At 40.3% G+C, this 21,573-nt stretch overlaps 1 protein-coding gene across 2 annotated transcripts in view; it reads right to left on the bottom strand.

The window, feature by feature from the left end:
* The window catches only part of ADAMTSL3 (ADAMTS like 3), a 392,111-nt gene that overhangs the window by 196,387 nt on the left and 174,151 nt on the right, over window positions 1-21,573 (bottom strand). For both annotated transcript variants that reach the window (XM_032174471.2, XM_032174470.2), the window contains exon 6: window positions 15,085-15,211. In XM_032174471.2, coding sequence (XP_032030362.1) covers window positions 15,085-15,211 — 127 coding nt within the window. The remainder of the gene's footprint in view (window positions 1-15,084; window positions 15,212-21,573) is intronic.

The raw sequence follows: 21,573 nt of genomic DNA, 5'->3' as shown, positions 1-21,573 counted from the left end.
CACCCCCCCAAAAATGGGCACAACCTACAAAAACAACATTTAAATCTCTCTCTCTCAAGACATAAAAAAATGCCTTGAGAAAATCGAAGGAAAATATTAATCATTTGAAATAAAAATTAAGCAAAATTAAATGTCAAAGAAGGAAAAATTATAATTATAGGCAAAGACTGTTTTCTTAATATCCAGAGTGTTTACAAATCAGTAAGAAAAAAACACAGATTAGCAGGAAAATTGATCAGACACTTGAAAAACCAGTTCACAGAAAAATCAAAATGTCAAGAAGATTATGAAGAGAGAAGAGAAATTACAGTATCTTTGAGAACTAAAAGCACATAAAGACATGCTTGCACAAAAGTACAAAGTTGTTGTAACACTGAGAGAAAATCTAAATGCTCATTGATATGAGTCTGGTTAAATAAATTATGTAATGTCCTCTTACATCACCAGTTAAAAAACAAGCCAACTGGGTGCAGTGGCTCACGCCTGTAATCCCAGCACTTTAAGAGGCTGAGGCGGGTGATCACTTGAGGTCAGGAGTTCAAGACCAGCCTGGCCAACATGGTGAGACCCTGTCTCTACCAAAAAATACAAAAATTATCCAGGCATGGTGGCTGGCACCTACAATCCCAACTACTCAGGAGGTTGAAGCACGAGAATTGCTTGAACCCGGGAGGCGGGGGTTGCAATGAGCCAAGACCATACCACTGAACACCAGCCTGGGCGACAGTGCAAGACTCCATCTCAAAAACAAAAAAACAAGCCAAATCATGAGAACTGATAGGCAAAAAAAACTCAGTGAATAAAAAGAAATTGTAAAAGAATTTATACCTAATGATCAATTCTGTATACTTCTCAAAAGCATACATGTTTGTATGGAAAGGTGCACACATACACATCCATAAGAAATATCTTAATAGAAGCAACCGTTCATACTGTTTAGACCTCTAAAAAGTGGAACTGGTTAGGAGCTTGTGGATGGTAGAGGGTGACTTTTACTTTCCATTTTATATCCTTCTGTGCCATTTGAAGTTTTTATAAGTTTTATAAAACTTTATGTATGTCTTAATTTTACAATATAAATTATCAATATATATTATGCATCCTCAACCACTTCACCTCACCCCAGGAAGGATACACACTAATATGATAACAGGTGTAATCTCTTGGCAGTGTGATTGAATACATGACATGTTTGTCAATTTCCTTGCCTGGATATTCTGGATTTTTTTACAACAAATATATAGCATATTATATATGTAATAAAAATTGTTTTTGAAAATGCATATAAATTAGAAAGCTTTGCTGAACTGAAGAAAACCTATTTGGGCAGATTGGTTGGCCTCTCTTACAAAATCTTTGTGAATGTAGGCTGTGGTATCTTGGGGAAGCATTTGTCTAGGGGTGTGTGTGTGTGTATATGTGTATATTCCAACCACTGTCCCATTGATAATTACACACTTTAGTGAAACCTTGCAAATCAAACGCCCTTGCAGTTGATTTTAGCCAAAAAGGCTCAAACTTGAGGAAAATGTTCTTCTGGGTGGAGCTGCCTACTATATAACTCTTGGAGAGAAAGCACACTGCAGAGCACCTAGGCAAAGCTAGGAACAAGGAGCATCCTATAAGGATCATCTCCTAAACTGGAATTCCCTTTCATTTCTGCAACCCTCCACTAAAGTTTGATACATTTGTAGAAGTCTCTGTGATATGCTGATAAGGCAGTACTTCCCAAACATTTTACCTAAACATGAATCATCTAGAAAACTTGTTAAAACACAGACACCTGCTCCACCCATAGAAATTCAGATCCAGCAGTTTAGGGTGGAGCCCAAGAATGTGCCCGACCACCAGCCTCCCAGGTGATGCTGATACTGCTGGACTGTGAGCCACATTTTGAGCAGCACAGGTGCAGGATATAGAGAGGGAGAACTCAAGTCATAAAGGGCAGAAAGAGAGGACTGGTCCACAGTCACAAACTTTTCAGCATTTCTTCACTGTCCTGCGAGAGACAGCCCAGTTCCAGGTCTGACCAGAAATGAAGTGAGAATTCTGTGAGGCAGAGGATTTTAAGGAGGCAGGAGCCAGGAGTACCAAGTGCTCTGCAGATGAGGGCTTAAAAAGGCCTTTTGGATGAGCAGTAAAGAGACTGTTAATGTGCTTTGCCAAAGCAGTTTCAATCAAGTAGCTGGCACAGGAAGCTGTGATCTGAGGCATACATGATGATGAAAAATTAGAGACAGCAAGTGTAAACAGTTTTTTCAAGACTTGGCAGTAAAGAGTAGGTGAAAGATTAGGGTGGTAGCTGGAGACGTGATTATGTTTAAAAGAGTGTTCTACATATATATATAAAATTTAAAAATATTTATATATATAAATATTATACACCCATACACATACACATATATAAACATACATGTAAATAAACACATATGTATATACACACATACGTATATACATGTAAATACATAGACATTTTTAAAATTATACTTTTATTTAAGATGGGAAGAGAGCCGCTGGTCATATTAACACTGATAGGAAAGAGAGAGTGAAAGAAGATAAAGGAAAGAGAAGGGATGATGGGTGGAGTGAGTCCTCTGAGGACACAGAGGAGCTGGAATGCAGAACACAGATGGAGGGATTAATTAGTCTTGGAAAGGAAGACAGACATTTGTGCCTCTGTAGCAGGAAGAAACAGGGAATGGATGGGTGCAGCTGCAGGGCGAGGTCTCTTCTGATGGTTTGTGTTTTACTTGGATTTTTTTTTTTCTAATCTTCCTTGGAGGCTTGCACAGAATCAGTTTTTGTATTATGGTGCATAAATGTTTGAAAAGAAGGTGTATTTCCTCACCATGCAATGCTCTGTTACCTATTAATGTAACATTAGTAATTATATTGCACAGATTCTTTATGTAATTTTCACTTACTTCAATGTATTAAAGTCTCTCAGAAGTTTCACTGATTTCAGTTTCATCTTATATTAACTACAGGGGATTTTTCTTTACATATTTTGATGTAATGGCATTTGGTTCACAAATTCTTTAAACTGTTTTTTGATTATCCACAAAGTACTCATTTTGTATTTTTGCTTGAAATTCTACTTGTACTGATACAAAGACTATTACCCACGCTTTCTTTATCTTGCCCTTCAGAATGAGCCATTCATAAATCGCAGACAAATGGCCTCCTGGTAAAGACCCCCCTCGGTCTGGAGGTAGACCTGGGGCTGGAGGCGACAATAAAGAGAGGAAGCAATTCTAAATACAGTAAGAAAGAGCAGACTGCTGCTTGTGGTTCAGCACAAGCTCAGTATAGACTGCCTGAAACCTTCTATCAGAAGAATGCAGATGGCATTGCCAAGCAGGTCTGATTCTAAGCCTGCTTTGAAATCTTATACTTTCTAATGGTCTATAAGCCAATTATTGAAAACATATTGGATGGTGGCTGGGTGTGGTGGCTCATGCCTTTAATCCCAGGACTTTGGGAGGTTAACATAAGAGATCACTTGAGGTTAGCAGTTTGAGATCAGCCTGGACAACATAGTGAGACCTTGTCTCAACCAAAAATTTAAAAATTAGCCAGGTGTGGTCATACATGCCTGTAGTGCCACCTACTTAAGAGGCTGAGGCAGGAGGATCCCTTGAACCCAGGACGTTGAGGCTGCAGTGAGCCATGATTACATTATTGCATTCAGCCTAGGCGACCATGTCTAATTTAAAAAAGAAAACATGTAAGATGGATAGAAAAGGCTTCCTCTCCATCCCATCCTATGGTGTTGCTAACAGTAGGCTCATGTCTGGGACACCTAGATTTGTTGTTGATGGTGGTAACTGGTTCCTGCTGATCACATTCATTGTTTGGAATTATTCCAAAACTGTCTCACTGAAATTTGGTGGTAAGAGATTCTTGATACTGCTACTCACTGTGCCATCTACCAGAGCTCCTTCTTGTCACTCTTTAAATGCCATTTGCATTATTTTTACTCTATAAACTACTGAGAGAGGCAATATGGTATAGTGGTTATGATCACAGATTCTGGAGCCAGACAACCTGAGTTGGAATACCAGCACCGCCATTTGCTGTGTGACCTTGGGCAAGTTATTTACCCTCTCTGTGCCTCAGTTCCATCTGTGAAATGAGGATAATAGGAATACCGGTTTCAAGGGGTTGTTATGAGTGTTCAATGAGGTAATATATGCAAAGGGCTTAGAAAAGAACCTGGTGCCAATTAGGGGTTGGGTAAGTATAAGTTATTATTAAAACCATGTTGAGCACTTACTCTGCCACCAGGCAACATGCTAAGGAACTTGAGATAAATTACCTCATTCATTCTAATGAAAACTCATTTCTACAATTGAGACAATTAAATTTTACAAGGTTAAAGTGACTTGCCCAAGATCACAGTTTTCCTAAGCATTAGAACCAGGGTAAGGACCCAAAACTACACTTTTAAATCCTTCTACTATGAGACCAAGTGATGCTGTATAAACTCAAATTCACTCATCACACAGTTTCATTTTATGGGTTTCACTTGTTTGATTTTGCAATCACTGGACTGACCTAAGATTCACTGACTTTCCCTCCCACACATAAATGCTCAAGTCCAGCTGTTCCATCATATTTTTTCTATGTCTCATTTCCTGCTGGCTATCACAGCTTTGCTAAGTAGCAAGAGGTACAGGAAATAAATTGTCCACACAATATTAACTAATCAATAAACATCAGTTTCAGCCCAGAAGCACTGTAATTTATATCAGATCATTTATTTTCACTATAAAGTTCAACCAGAACTACATCAATCTAAATATATACATTCCAAGGTAAAACAAGGAAAAGGATGTCTTAGTGACTCTCACTTTGACAACCTCACCCAACTTTTCTATTTTTGTTTTGTTTATTTTTTTATTTTTGGGGGCTTTTTTTTCTGAACAAAATTTTCTGTCGAGTATTTTTCATGTTACATTTCTAGAACCTGCATTTATTTTCTCCTTCTGCTATTTAGATTCAAACACACACACACACACACACACACACACACACACACACACACACCATTCCCAAGACATAAAGTAGTTTTTTAAAAAAATAAGAAAAGTTTTTAAATACATGCTAATGCTAATAATTTGAACCCTATAGAAAATTACAAAAAAATAGGTTTTATTTTTAAGGAATGCATTTTTTAAAATCAGATAATGTTGTGAAAACATTTTGTAAACTGAAAAAAAAAAGTGTTTGTTAATGCCCTCACACACCCATAACTATTTGTCATCACTTAGACTAAAAAGAGTTACCGAGGCAGGGCATGGTGGCTCACGCCTGTAATCCCAGCACTTTGGGAGGCTGATGCAAGTGGATCACCTGAGGTCAGGAGTTCAAGACCAGCCTGACCAACATGGTGAAACTCCATCTCTATTAAAAATACAAAATTGGCCGGGCATGGTGGCACGTGACTGTAATCCCAGCTATTCAGGAGGCTGAGGCAGGAGAATCACTTGAACCCGGGAGGTGGAGGCTGCAGTGAACTGAGATTACACCATTGCACTCCAGCAACGTGAAGAACAGGGTCTGCACAATTTTTCAAAAGTAGGATAGTAAGGTTTGCTTCAAGCTCATCTGTCATTCTGTAGGAGCAGTGGGGGATTTTGGAAGGCGAGAAAAGGAAAAGTCAATGGGTAGCAACACTGATTCTGCAGCTGGAGGACTGTCTATACACTACTTTGCAAACGGGGGTGAGAAAAATGCAGTATGCCAGTAAGCAAAAGTAGAAAAGCAAATGTAGGAAATTAACAGCAAATTTTTTACAAAGGAAGGGAGGAACACAGCAGAGCTTTGCCTTGTTAAGAACAATCGGCTGCAAACTGAAAAGTGACTCGCATGCCTTGAGCTGTTAGGCCACATTACTAAAGTCTCTGATTGCTGAATCTGCAAATGAGTCTCTTCAGCCCTTAGCTCCTATACAGAAACATCTGCTCCCAACCTGAGGTATGTTTATTTACTGGCCTAAATTGCCTTTACCTCAAAAGACCATGGTAACAGGCAGACTGACTAATAATGTATGCTTCTGTGCTCATTGGCAGGGCTAGCTTTGGAACAGCATGCAGGAGATGGGACTAAGTCACACAGCATCTAATAACAAATATCTGTCCAGATGTTCTCGAGCATCATAGTGCAACTGTCATTTTCTGCCCTTTATACTGCCTCTAAGAAATCAGGAGGCTGGTGAGGATAAAACAGTCATCTGCCTTCCGACTCTGTAGTGGGGCATCAGACACTGAAAAGCAGAGGCGTTAGCCAAAGGCATGCACCAGCGGCCACCTGGGAAGTTTGGCAACCTACAATTGCCCAGATTTACCCCTCAAAATTCTAGGGTGGGGCCTGAGGATTAGAACATGGGACAAGTTCCCCAAGTGCTCCTGATGTGCACCCTGGGTTAGGAACCATGGAGCTGGCTGGGCTCTGCCAAGGGGAAACAAGGGGTAGGTTGGTTGAGGCAGCCTTTGCTCCCCTCTGGCTCCATTTCTGTGCTATCTTTGTTCCCTGTCCCATCACTCTTAGCCTCGGTGCACCTCTCGCCTCATACTCATCTAGCTGTCCTTGGAAGACACTTTGGGAGGGTGGTTAAGCACATGAACTCTGAGGTCAGAACCATCTTGACCATTCACCAGTTGTGAGACCTTGACCAAGGTGCTTAATTTCACTGAGCCTATTTCTCCATTTGTTAAATGGGGAGGGTATAGTAGTACCTACCTTTCAGGGCTATGTTAAGAATAAATAATGTCATACATGACAAATACATAGCACAGTGTAAGCATACAAACTCTGGGGGCCACTATTATTATTATTTTACCAATAAGTATTTTTACTAATAATCCCAGTGCTCTCAGCTGGTCAGCAGGTGTCAGGTCTCCTGGATGACCCCGGGTGTTGCAGTGCTTGGCTACCAATAAGCTGCTTCTGATTTTAATTCACATTCCTCAAGGACTGCTGCCATAGGGATGCTGGTCTAAGTGGGCTCTTCAATTCTGTGTAGGTCAAGTCAACACACCTTCACTGGAAACACACTGGGTGCCAGGTACTGGGCCAGGTGCATGAGGTTCTTGAGGAGCTCACATACCAATGAGGCAGTCAGTGCAAAAACTAAACCTCCCTCTTGCAGGTTGTGACAATAACATGTTAAAAGGCAACCAAGTAGCATTCACGGGAGATAAGAGGAAACTTCACACCAACCCATTCTTGTGGTGTATCTAAAATTTCCTGGGCCCTTTAAGAATAAAGACAAGCCATCACTGTCAAGTCTTTCATTAAAAGTTTGGAAAATTGCTTCATATAAGTTCCTGGGACTTGTTTCTCTAAACTCCATTCAATCCTAAGATCTATTTTTTTTAAAACAATGAACAAATTACACATACACTTAACAGATTTTCAGAGCTAGAAGAGGTCTTATAAATTGTCCATGCTCACTGTGCAGACGAAAAATTTGAGGTCCCAGTAAGTGAAGCATCTTGCCTAAGAAGATAGATTGTTAGAGGCCAAACTGAGTTTATTACCCCAGTCTTTGGCTTCTAGTCCAGTTCTATTGCACAATATCATTTATCCCACTGAAATCATAACAGGAAGCAGAATCATCTCCAGCGAAGGCCATGTATTCATTTGTTCAACATTAACCGAGCTCCTATGATGTGTTCAGTACTGCACTAGCACTAGGAATAAAATGATGAACACCATAGACATGGTGCCTGCTCTTATAAAGCTTACTAGTGGGAGAGGCAAATTAAACAAATAAATGAAATAACCACTTCTTTCCCTAAAGGCTAAGCAAGAACTAAACAGAAAAGAGAAGGGCCTACTTTACATAGAGTGGTCAAAGAAAGCCTCTCTGAGGAGGCTACACTTGTGCTCGAGGTTGAGAAAGAAGTAACTACATTGAAGAGCTGGGAGACACATGTTCCAGGTTCGGGGATGGGTTGGTGCAAAGGCCCATGGGGGGAATGGGCACCTGACATTCTGGAATCTCCCAGAAAGCCAGTGTAACTGGAGATTAGGGAATGAGGAGCAGATGGCAGCACATGATGTAACACAGGGGCCAGATGATACAGGCTTTAAAGGCTTTGGAGAGGGATGTGGATTTTATCATAGGTGTAAGGCGATTCATGAAGAGGCCAGGGAGTTCACAGTCTGTCTGCTTCTCCATGTAAAATACAGTCTATGACATTCCTTCGCAACACAGTCTACATGCTATTTTTCCATTATCTCTCTTCATGCACAGGGCCGGAAGACAAACAAAAACGTGCAAAAGAGCTAGGCAAGGACTAGAACCCAGGAGTCTATATTTCTAGTCACAGGGTCTTCCTTCCAGGCCACACTTTCCCTTGCTGAATTAAATGGAGGAGGCAGCAACTTTTTTTTTTTTTTTTTTTTTTTTTTGAGACGGAGTCTCGCTCTGTCGTCCAGGCTGGAGTGCAGTGGCGCAATCTCGGCTCACTGCAAGCTCCGCCTCCCGGGTTCACGCCATTCTCCTGCCTCAGCCTCTCCGAGTAGCTGGGACTACAGGCGCCCGCCACCACGCCCGGCTAATTTTTTGTATTTTTAGTAGAGACGGGGTTTCACCGTGGTCTGGATCTCCTGACCTCGTGATCCGCCCGCCTCGGCCTCCCAAAGTGCTGGGATTACAAGCGTGAGCCACCGCGCCCGGCCCGAGGGGCAACTTTTAATTCCATTAAAAGGAAAAGGGTCTTTGGTTTGAATATTCCTTTCTCAGCCACAGTTCTGATAGAAGAGTATGACCAACCAGAATCTCACCCTAGAAAGACGAATGTGGAGGTAGAAAGAGATGATGTGGGAAGACAGGGGAATGAAAACCAATCCATGTTACCATGTTAGCAGACCCTTTATATCCTATACAATCTTCCTTGTTATGGAATAAGTTAAATTTGTAAATGGTTTTTGGGAGTGACAGTCAAAGGAGAAATGAACAGTGGATGAAGGGAAAAAATCTTAAGAATTACCCTGTGAGGCAGCCCCATGATCCACCTAGACCAGGATTCCATTTGTGTCAAGGAAAGCATTAGAAGAGTGTGTGTTTATCTTCATACTGTCAAAACTTGAGCAAAATGCTGGTGTTCCCAGTTGGCCTTAGGTATCACTGTATCAATAGGCTTGGCTGCCACCACGTAAAAATGGACAAAAAGCTTAGAATAGACAAGCCGATCTTGTTTATTTGCCTCACACATGTGTGCCATGATGTGGACAAGACCAAAATAAGGAACAAACCTGGAAATAAAACTAAGTTTCTAAATGCCAAGTCAAGACTCTTTAAACAGATATGTTTGTTGTTGTTTTTAGAGCTTTCTCTCTTTAATACCTGAGTGGCCTCTAGTTTCCTTTTCCAACATCCAAAGCTGTTTATGTTGGTTGTCAGTTCTGTCTCTCTCCTCTTCCCTCTGAACAGGAAATCTGTGTGTTGTATCTGGATAAATTTCTGATTTTTTTCATAGCAAAGGTTTTGGCTCCAGGCTCTTACACCTTGTGTCTGCCTCACTGCGTGATGGAAATGATATCCTGTGTGCAGCCTTGTGCACTTTCTCCAGTGCAGGGCTGTGCCAACAGCATCTCATTGCCATGTCCTGACTCAGGGTGAGTCCCAGGGAAGATTGGAATGAATTCTTGGCAAGGTGTGGATGTAGGAGCTGTGTGGATTCCGCAGGCTCCAGTGATGCACACTCAGAGGGAGACATGGCTTCAATTCCCACATTTCTTTCACACAAAGCATGATTATAGGGAAGTGCTTCCATATGGCCTAGGGAAAAATCCCAGCCAAAAACAGCTTCAGCTGGTCAGTTTCAGAGCTGTAACAGACATGATGGGGCCATAATTAGAATCAAGATGGTGAAGGACTGTGTTTTCACGCAGGCAGGAATCTTTGCTACCTTTAGCCTTAGCTCAATCACATGCATACGGAACCTGATAATATGCTAGCATCCTGTGGGATGTTCCTGGCTTATACCATGTCACTCATGCCCTGCACTGAAGGATCTATGCCCTCCAGTTCCCCTTTCTACGTAGAAATTGATTAAAAAAAAAAAAGGACATTTTAGGGGTTCTTAACTTGGAATGTCCTAAACAGGCATCAGGGGTCTGAGAACCCCACAAAAAATCAGAATGGCAAATGTGGGGCTTCTAAATACACATGCATTTTCCTGGAAAGAAAATGCATAACTTTTAATAGATTCTCAAAAGCATATGTAATCCAAAAGCTGAAAATCAAGAGACAGAGAGAGAGAGAATAATGAACTATCTTGCATTTCAGTACCTCTTCTGCACACTTCTCCAAATAAGACTGCCCTTTGGCACAATTTCATTTGGCATTTACCCTGGTTCAGTTAGAATTATCTCAAGTTCTAATCTTTCTTGGATCCTGACAAAACGAGGTATTTTCTGATGAGATTTTCAAACTTTCTAAGGCCAACACTAACTCTACGTACTTCCATTACACCCCGATCTGGCTATTGTCTTTCTCCCTTACTCCGCTCATCCACATGCCTTCCTGGATGAACACTTCTCAGTATAGCCTGTCTCTTCAAACTGTGTTCACTGATCTGAGTCCTAAAACTTTGGTTTGTCCTACAATCACTCTGTTTTCACACTTTCAACGTTTTCCTCCATACCAAGCAGTAGCTCTCTTAAAATCAATCCCCAGACGGACTGATTGTTGACTTTCAAATATGTTTACAAATACCCACATTTACACTTAAAGTATGTACGAGGTATTGAAAGGGGCAAAGTTCCCTTATCCCCCCTCTCAGGACATGCAACAGGAGGAGTGGCTCGCTTCTTCCGTGCCCAGCAGCTCAAGCCCCTAGGGGGAGCATGCAGACAAGCAGGTTATGGGGAGCTCGGGGCTCCAACCCCAAGGCAGCATCTAGAGTTGAGTGTTTACAGCTCCCAAAGTTCCAGCGTGTTACAGCGTGCTCTTTCAGCTTAGCTGTCCACAGGTGGCTTGTGTTAATCAGCTCAGTTAGAACCTCTGCCTTATCTCAAGGACAGAGGGCTTTCTGTATCGCAGGGCTTTCTGTATCCCTTGCCACTCCATTCCCCTTCTGCCTCCCCATCCATCTGCTGAGAGCTACCTCCACCATTCAATAAACCTTTGCACTCATTCTCCAAGCCCATGTGTAATCCATTTTTTCCAGTACCATGGGCTTGGAGAATGAGTGCAAGGTTTTATTGAATGGTAGAGGTAGCTCTCAGTAGATGGATGGGAAGGCAAAAGGGGGATGGGGAGGCAGAAGGGGGATGGAGTGGGAAGGTGGTCTTCCCCTGGAGTCGGGTCAGTTAGCAGCTGCGATCTCGTCCATCCGCCCTCGGCCAAATTTCCCCCTGCGTGTCTGTGTCGTTCCACTGTCAATGGCCTGTCGGCGTCTGTGTGTTCTTCTGCCAGTGTGTTCCTCTCAACATCCAGTCACTTGTGTGTGTGACTGCTAGGGTCTTGGGATTTTTATAGACGCAGAATGGGGGGCATGGCAGGCCAGAGTGGTCTTGGAAAATGCAACATTTGGGTGTGAAAACAGAGTCCCTGTCCTCACCCAGGCCAGTGGGCACAGGCCCAAGGGCAGAGCCCTAGCCAGGGACCCCACCCTTCAATTTCCTGCCCCCCCTCCCGTATCCGTGTGACATCCTTTAGTATCCCAATGAGTAATATTTTTAACAAAAACGCAGCTAGCATTTACTGAGTACTCTCTAGTTACTATGCTATTTGGAGTTCTCAACATGGGATGATCTTTTAAATCCTGACAACAGCTCTACAAAGGCAGTACTGTTGTTATTCCCAGTTTAAAATTAGAGATCCAAGATACCCATGGAAGTGAAATAACTTAAATAACTCTGCACAGCTCATAAGCAACAGACCCAGGACTTAACCCTGGAAGGCTGGCTCCAGACCCCAATTTCTTAACCACTTCCCAATATTTCCTTTCATAATTAATTATGGGAGATGTTTCTTAACATTTCTCATCCTTAGTTTCCTCATCTGTAAAATAGGCAGGACATTATCCAAATTATAATGTAAGAATGCTGGTAGAATTAAATGATAAGTCTGAAGAGAACTTTGGGAATTATAAAGCATTTGATCAATATTAGTAATAGCAGAATGGACAGAATGCTAACTACTTGGTTTCCTGCCTCCTTGGAAGCCAGGGTGTTACACACCATAATTCTGGTCAATGGAGCAAAATTCCCTGGGAAGAATATCCTTTCCTGGATAAAGAACAGAGTATTTAAAAAATGCTTTTCACACTATGTTCTTCCTTATTATCTGGGATGTGGATGTAACATCTCAATGTCCAATAATGACTTTGCAGCCACTTAGGCAAAAGCCACCCTCTAAGGATGTGAGGAAGAGAGAAAGGTGCCTGGTTCCTGAAAGACACAGTAAAACAGCATCCCCAGCCTTAGCTGCCTACTCCAGGCTTTTTGTTAGAAAATATTTATAAACTCCAATGTTTCTAAGTTGTTTTCTGTGATTTCCAGTAGAATACATTCCTTATTGGTATACCACCATTCAAAGCCACCTCCTTCCTGAAGTCCAAAAATTGGAACCTCCATAAATTCATGGTTTCCAATATCTGCTAGGCCCTTACAGCTACTCCTCTATCTTTGTACTGTTGTTGATGGTTCCTTCTTCTTTCCTTCATGGTAACAGGCTCAAGTCTCTGAGCCCTCACTCCTAGTGGCCAACTCTATCTCCTAATGAAGAGCCAAATAAAGACAATAGGCTGGAACACCTCACGGTGTTCTCCAACCAACCCTGTAGAGCTATCCAGTTGTTGACAGGGTGTTGGTCTGTTCCCCTCCTCTTGTCCTGAGCAAATCCTTCCCTCTATACATTCTCTTCACTTATCAATCCATTGCAATCAAGCTTTGATTTCAGCCTGCAGTTCATCAAAATCACTCTTGTTCACATCACAAATGACCTTCAAATTGCCAAAGACAAACTTTTGGGCCCCTATTCCAGTTGAACTCATAAAAGCATTCAACATTGCTGGCCACCCCCATCTCATTTTTGAAATTACTTATTCCTTTGGGGTCCATGGTACTGCTCTTGCTAAGTTCTGCATTTACCTACTTACTCTATTCATTCCTTCTCAGCTGGATTCCCTTAAACTTCTTCCCGGGCTGAATGCTTTGACTTCAGCTTTTCCTCACGATGCAATTATTGGCTTCCTCTTATATTCTACATACTCTCTTTGGATGAACTCACCTACATTTATAACTGAATACCACCAACAAGGGGTTTTTCTATCAGCCATGATAAACTAGCCATGTTTCAGATAAACCCTCCAATCACAAACAAAACATAATCAACATCTGTTTGCAGGCATCAGAAAGATACTTAGGCATTGGATACTTATGGGGTGAAAATTTTGGAGAGAATAAAATTCAGGGAGGTGGAGTCTCACCTTTGATATGTGTCTCCTCTTCATGAATTCCTTACCCAAATGCATAGCAAACATGTCCACCCAGCTGCACAAGATGGAAAATTTGGGCCATTCTAGCTGCTTCTTTTCTCTTATAGCTGTCATTCAAGGAATTACCAAACTCTGTTCATTCTACATGCTAAAGATCCTCCACCTGTTCCTTCCTCTACGTTTCCTGCCACGCTACCCTAGATCAAGGCCTCATGATTTTAAACACTCTTGAATAGTTTGAAAGACACTTCCTATTTGGACTCCCTGCTTCCAAGCTCATCTGACAGGTAATCCAGCCTCCATACGCCACCAGAATTATTTTACTAAAACACTAACCTAACCATATCACTCCACTGCCTAAATTGCTTTGATGGCTCCACTTAATCTGAAAAATAAAACACAATAATGAAGGCTTTGACTCCAAATGCCATTCTGTCTTATCTTCTATCCTATTCAATGTACAGTCAGGCCTGAACAACATATTAGGAGTTCCTCAAAAAACCCAGGCTCTTCTCCAGTGTCACACCATGAACTTTGTGTTTCCTCTGCCTGAAAAACCCTCCACCCCTCCTGTAATGCTTTCCGCATTTGGGAAAATAAGTAAGATGCCGACTTTACAAGTTACATCAAACTAAATTCAAATGAATAAAAGATTTAAAATCAAATCTTTGGCTGAACTCACCTACATTTATAACTGAACACCACCAACAAGGGGGTATTCAGAAAGAATTATTATAAAGAAAAACAAAACCATAAAAGTACTGCCAGAAAACATACATGAATAATTTTTGTTTCCTTTAAAGGAGCGGTTAACAAACCTAAGGGCCAAATTCAGCCTTAAGGCTATATTTGTAAATAAAGTTTCACTGGAATGTAGCCGTGCTGATCTATTTACAGGTGTCTGTGTGTGCTTTTACACTGCAACAGCTGTGTTGAGTAGTTGAGACTATATGGCCAGCAAAGCCTAAAATATTGACTATCTATCCCTTTACAGAAAAAGTTTACTGATTCCCCAAACTAAAGGATGTTTTAAAGGACAGATATTATTAAAATGAAAAGACGGAAATTTCCAAATACATAATACTTAGAAACTTAGAAACTCTAATTACACAAAACTGAAAGTCAATTAACAAACTGGAACCATATTTGAAATAGGTATGACAGAAAAAATGTCAGTACTGGTGATATATTAAAAGCTCTCAACAATGAGGAAAAGATCTACATCCAAATAGGAAAATTGATAAATGGCTTCAATAGCTAACTGAGAAATTAAAAAGTATAAATGGTCAATAGATACATGACAATATTTTCTACCTTGTTAGCAGTCAAAGGAAGACAAATAAATTATTATTTCACGATTTACCTGAAAAACTGGCAAATATATATTTTTTAAAACAGTAATACCCTGCATTGGCAAAGGTTCAAAGAAACAGGTCCTCTTCGAAGATATAACGGGAACAAAAGTTTGATACATACTTTTTGGAAGAAATTTCACTTTTAGAAAATTGGTACAAAAGCTACTTCCAACTAAAAAAGCTTAACATTCAGAAAATGTTATTCTAGCAATAGACGGTCTAAAATACATCTTGTATGATGGTAATAACGTATTGGGTTTAAAACCTACTTTTTTCAGGAGAAACGTGTGACTTTGATTGTCCCCGTACAAGCCTGCAGGTGGAGCCATCGCCGGCACAGACTCCACAGTTGTCCTCCTTGGCATTGCTTCCCAGTTGCCGATCGCAGCCCACTGCCTGCCAACAGAAGCATGGCGGTCAGTGGTGCCCAAAGCCAGGGGAGGGGGAGCTCCCTTCATTTCAGGAAGCTTAGTTGTGATGTAATCCTCAAATTTACAGTTTGGCTCTCTTTTATGAGAACATAGTTTTATAAATCTAAATAATATAATGTCTTACAGGATAGTATCATTTATATGATTCTAATGCAAGGCTGAAAATATTAATATTAAGATTTGAAGCTGTCCCTCCATACCCCTCTCTTTTCTATTTATATTTTTATTCAGATTTCTGTCTTTTTTTTTTTTTTTTTCGAGACAAGATCTCACTCTGTTGCCCAGGTTGGAGTGCAATAGTGGGATTGTGGCTCACTGCAGCCTCAACCTCCTGGGCTCAAGTGATCCTCCCACCTCAGCCTCCCAAGTAGCTGGGATCACTTGAGCCTGGGAGGTTGAGTCACAGGCCTGTGCCCCAACACCCAGCTTTTTAAAATTTGATGTAAAGACAGGGTCTCCCTATGTTGCCCAGGCTGGTCTTGAATTCCTGGGCTCAAGTGATCCTCCTGCCTTGGCCTTCCAAAGTGCTGGGATTACAGACATGTACCACACTGCCCAGTGCAGGTATTTTTATGTATATAAAATAAACAGAACATTCCAGATGTTTCCTCTCTCCCCAGCCCTACACTTGTCCTATTCTCTCATTTCCTCCCCAAAACAACCACTGTCCTAAATTTGATGTATAACCTTCTGGTTCATAGTTTTACTTTAAATATCTTTTTTTTCTGTTTTTACTTCTATCTCTAAATATCTACATCCCTATATCAATATCTGTCTATAGTCTTTATCTATATCTTTATATCTCCTTCTCTTTATCATTAGCTGTACCTATGCCTATGTATCTCCACCTCTGTCATTATAGCTATATATTTATAAACAATTTTTTAAATATAAAAAAGAATTAAAAGGAGAGATGTCTCATATAAAATATGTGTTTATACTGCTATCCTTCCTTCTCTTGTCATTTTTCATGTGTACATATGTGTGTGTATTTGCTAGATTATAAGCTTCCTATATGAGAAAAAAGGTCATGTCTTATATTTCTTTTTTATTTCTTAAGCATATATTTTACATAATGTGTAAACGACAATAATATCAACTGATTTGATGGTTTATCTCTTCCTTCCTTCCCATATTCATCTAACTTTATTTATAAACCTGGTGTTTAAGTGCAGGGACTTTGGAGGAAGAAAACACCCACATATAAACCTGGATCCACTCACCACCCTTTTGAGCTGCAGGATGTTGAAAAATTCAAACTCTCAGAGACTCGTTTTCCTCAACAGTAAAATAGAGATAATAATACCAATATATACTTCACATAGGGCCTAGTGATGATTCAGTGAGAAAATATATGTAAAATTCTTAGTATAATGATTCAAACACCATAAAGGATTCAATAAAAGACGGCCAATGTTATTATTTCTCTCTGTTTTTCATCTTATTTTGACTCCTGGGTAGCCCTCATGCTTCAGCTTGGAGAGTTGTTGAATCAGACTCTATATCCAAGCTGTTGAAGAAGAAATGAAACTAGAGGAAGTTGAGACAATTATTTATACACTATTCTTTCCAACATTTTGGTGCTGAAGGGAAAGAGAAAGATCAAGTGAAAATTTCAGGGAGAGGTAGTAAGTTTCAAGGAAGTTTAGAGAACAGGTTATGATTAGAGATATTTTCAAATTCACAAAGAGCTATCATGATGAAAGGGTCTACTTTTGTTCTGTGTATTTCCAAATGTTGAAAACTACAGGTTTAAGCATAATTTGGTTCAATATGAGAAAGTTTGAAAAGTCAGAGTTATCTAAGTATTCAATCATAGTCTAGGAGATCTCTTGGTGGAAAAATTGTAGGAGGGATTAAATTATTGGATGAGTAGCTTAATCCAATGACTTTTGAGATCCTTTAATCCTGATTATATGATTTTATAAAGATAGTAATACAATATTAATAATTGCTGATTTTTATTGAATGCTTAGCATGTACCTGGCATTATGCCATGGATATTGTACACATTATTTCATTTAATCTTCAGAGCAATTTTATGATGTAGGTGATACCTTTCACTCTATTTTATAAATAAGGAATCTAAACTTTACTGAGTAAATGATTTGCCAATATTACACAGCTAGTATATAGTGTTGGTAATGGTTTTAAAACCCAAGTTATCTGACTCAGAATCTTAACACTACATTACGACTTCCTCTACCTTAAGTATCAGCAGATAGAAAACAACAACAAAAGCCCAGTTACGCAGACCATTAAATTAATATTTACAAGTACATGTGGAACAACTTAAGAGTGACTGATTTTGGAAACACACTTGCATGGTCGAGATTGAATCAATGAGTAACTTGTGTTCATGCAACTTTCTCCAAGGGGAGTAAAACCACTATTAAATTATAGAAACACTGCTCCTGGGCCAAACTCTGTCCTCACACATTCATGTCCCTGAGCACTCTGCATTTCATGAGAATGAGAATCACTCTCTATCTGGTCATCCAGTAAGGGCGTGGGCTTAGGAGCTAGGAGGGGCTTGTTTTGAAGAGTGTTTAAGGCCTTGCAAGATCTCGGGCAATTGAATACCTCCCTGAGAACTGATAGTTGCTTCATCATTTTTTTTTAAGTCACAATTCATCCAAATGTTATAGCAAAATAAAGCATGTGAAAACATCACAGAAAAATATTTGAAAAGAAAGTCTTGCCTTGTGATTCATAAGGAACAAGCCAGAAATGCCTTTGAAATTGAGGGGCTACTGAATTTTGGCTTTCATATCCCACCATAATCAACAATAAGCAACTTTTTTTTTTTTTTTGAGACAGAGTCTAGCTCTGTCGCCCAGGCTGGAGTGCAGTGGCGCAATCTCAGCTCATTGCAAGCTCTGCCTCCTGGGTTCACGCCATTTTCCTGCCTCAGCCTCCCGAGTAGCTGGGACTACAGGCGCCCGCCACCAGGCCCGGCTAATTTTTTGTATTTTTAGTAGAGACAGGGTTTCACTGTGTTAGCCAGGATGGTCTTGATCTCCTGACCTCATGATCTGCCCGCTTTGGTTGGCCTCCCAAAGTGCTGGGATTACAAGCGTGAGCCACCGCGCCCGGCCCAACAATAAGCAACTTCTAAAAAATTGCCTGAAGTGTTTCCAACTTCTATGACATCATCTGAAGTCATGATCTCTAATTATAGTGATTTATTAACTACTAATTGACAGATATAGCAATAAAATTTATTAACATCTATTAAATAACAATTTTCTATACTGCCAGACACTACAGAGTATAAATTAATAACATAAGATTCTTACCTTATGGTGTAGTTAATGAGACAAGTTACACAAGATAGTGGATGACATAAACAAATATTTAAAATATATGAGTAGTGCTTTTTGGAATAAATATTCATCTATAAATCATCACTTCAGCTAAAAATTATTTCACTGTTCCTGCATATGATTTCCTAATCAGCTAAAAGATGATAATACTTAAATAAGTGGCACTAGTTCAAATGAAGCAAAATATGAATTTTTCAGAGCAGTCAAATTTAATCATTCAAGAACAAAACAATTTTTTTAAAATCAACTATTTGAAATCTCTGCAAATTGGAATCTAACTTGGGGGAAAAAATCTGACATTCCTGCCTTAAAAATCAGAGTATATGGAGCTGTGGTAGTCGGTCGGGATACTCAAAAACATTTTGCTTCTTTCAGCCCACAGAAGGTCTGCGCTTCTCCAACCCCTTTGAAGTTAGGTGTGGTCATTAACTAACTTTGGCCAATGAAATATAAGTCTAAGTGATTGATCTGTGTCACTTCTATAAGAAGATTTAAGGGTCAGTGTCTGAGTCTCATGTTCCCCTTGCACTATTCCAATTATTATGTAAAAAATGTGTCCAGATAAAGCCTACCTCAGCTTGAGTCTCCAAGACGTTCTAAGAGCTGAGGTTCCTGTCAACCACTTTTGGGCAAGTGGCATCAGCAAGAAGTAACCTTTAATTATTTTAAGCTACTGAGCGTTGGAGGTTGTTGGTTACTGTAGGAAAACCCAGCCTATACTATACAGGACAATAATTTAACCATTAATGGATAAGGCACAGTTATTAACAGGAAGACGATTTTTAAAATTGGAAGTTTCACATTAAAATCCAGTTTTCCAGCTTCTTTTGACAAAAACAAAAACAAAACAAAACTTCCAACATGTTTATACACAGTTGCTCCCTTCACAATAAGCATGTATCCTCCAGTTCACCACTACAGTCACCAGCCAATGTGACTACATCTGGGCAGTTTTTCTCTGGGGCAGTATGTAGACATTTGAGTTTTAATCCCTGTACTGAGCCATCTAAGCATGAATCATCTGTTGAACTGACTGTTCTTTACGGAATTATATCTCATTTTCAGTTACAAACTTCAGCTACACTTGTACCAATACAAAAAGTATCATCAGTATAGCCCAATAATTAAGAAATTGGATTCTGGAATTAGGTTGCCTGGGTTCAAATTCCAGCTCTACCACTTCCTAGCTATGTGCAACAGACTGAATGTGTCTACACCCAAAATTCATATGCAGAGACATAACCCTCAAGTTGACGGTATTAGGAGGTGAAACATTTGGGGGGTGATTAGGTCATGAGGGTGGAGCCCTCATGAATAGGACTAGTACCCTTAGAAAAGATACCCTGGATACCTCCCTCATCCCTTCTGCCATGTGAGGACACAGCCTCTATGAACCAGGAGGCAGGAAGCAGACCCTCACCAGACACTGAATCTGCCAGCACTTTGATTTTGGACTTCCCAGCCTCTAGAACTGTAAAAAATAAATTTCTGTTGTTAATATGCCACTCAATCTATGGTAGCTAGTGACAGCTGCCCAAACTGACTAAGATACTGTACAGCTTGGGCAATTTACTTAGCCTCTTCAATTTCCAGTTTCCTTATCAACAAAGTGGGGAATAAATACTGCACCTACTTCACAGGATTATGATGAGCTAACAGTAAAGGGCTTCCACAATGCCTGATACCTGGGCTAAGCACCCAGTGTTAGTTGCTATTATTTTTATTTTTATTCTAAATTTTAAGTGGTTTCTTCATCTGCACAGCTATCAGGGAATTCAGTAAACATGAATGACAAATCAAACTTGGTCTGCAGAGCTGGTAACAACCAGGTCGTGCCTCTAATAAAAATCAGACCTCCAAAGCAGAAGCAAATTTCATTCAGTGAGCACCACTGTCTCAGGCTGTCTGCTGTGCTCAGGTTAATGGAAAGTTGTTCCCAAGAGCACTGTGACATGTTCATTTAAATGAGAAAACTATACAGACATTTACAAGACTTATGTGTAGTCTATGCCAAGTAGTCATTATGGCTCACATCAGTGATCCTGGGGCAAGGAGAAAGAATCACCAGGAAGCAGGAAGTAGGCCCTCACCAGACACTGAATCTGCCTAACTGATGCCCATGGCCACGTAGCATAAGAAAGGAAATTTATGTGAACATTAACCTGTTGAAGGAAAGATACTGAATTCTACCAAGAAGTGTCTAAGTCACTTCTGAGGAAGAACATATTATTATTTAATTCAAATCGCCTAGCCTAAAGAGCATCCAGCTTTCAGCAACCAGGGTATCACTCCTCATCACCCAAAGAACTGGCTTACTCATTAGAATCACAAAAACGTGATTAGAAGCACTCATTTAAAATGCACTAATTCATACTGAAACCACCTTTATCCTGCAAGCCCCTTTAAACCCTGGAAACTCCTGGAGTCAACTAAGCAACTGGACTTAGACCATTAATAAGAACAGGGGGTGATGAGTAGTGAGCAGAAGGGTAAACGTGGGAAGGGGAGCTCATGTTGACTGCAGGCCTCTTGTGTGTCAGCTATTGTGCTGGCCACTTACAATGTTGGTTTGTGGAAGAATGAATTTAAAACAGGACCTACAAGGAGGATAATATCTCCTTTTTACCCGATGAAAAGGCCAAGCTTCAAAGATGGTAAGGGACTTGCCAAGTGGTCTTCAGTTAATTAGTTGCAGAAATCGAATCTGGATGCAGTTCTCTCTAAATCTGAAGTCTACAGAGTCCTGATCACAGCTATCCATCACAGGAAGCCACCAAGTCCATGACCTTGACCCAAAGGCAAAGTGACCTTAGCTTCACACACCAACTGTGCCAAAGGCAATGGTTTTCTACTCCCTCTAGTTGCATAAGGAACTGTTCTCTAACCATATTTTGTCATCTCCATTTTCCTCAGAGCATCTTCAAATTTCTCATTCCTCCTCAAAATCCTGCCCCTTCATTCTGATTAGATGCCTTTGCTTTATATTTCACTCAATTGAGGC

This window comes from Hylobates moloch, unplaced genomic scaffold (assembly GCF_009828535.3).
Source record: "Hylobates moloch isolate HMO894 unplaced genomic scaffold, HMol_V3 SCAFFOLD_14, whole genome shotgun sequence".
In the NCBI taxonomy this organism is placed as follows: Eukaryota; Metazoa; Chordata; class Mammalia; order Primates; family Hylobatidae; genus Hylobates; species Hylobates moloch.
The sequence above is the reverse complement of the archived record's forward strand: the minus strand, read 5'-3'. Positions and strand labels throughout refer to the sequence as shown.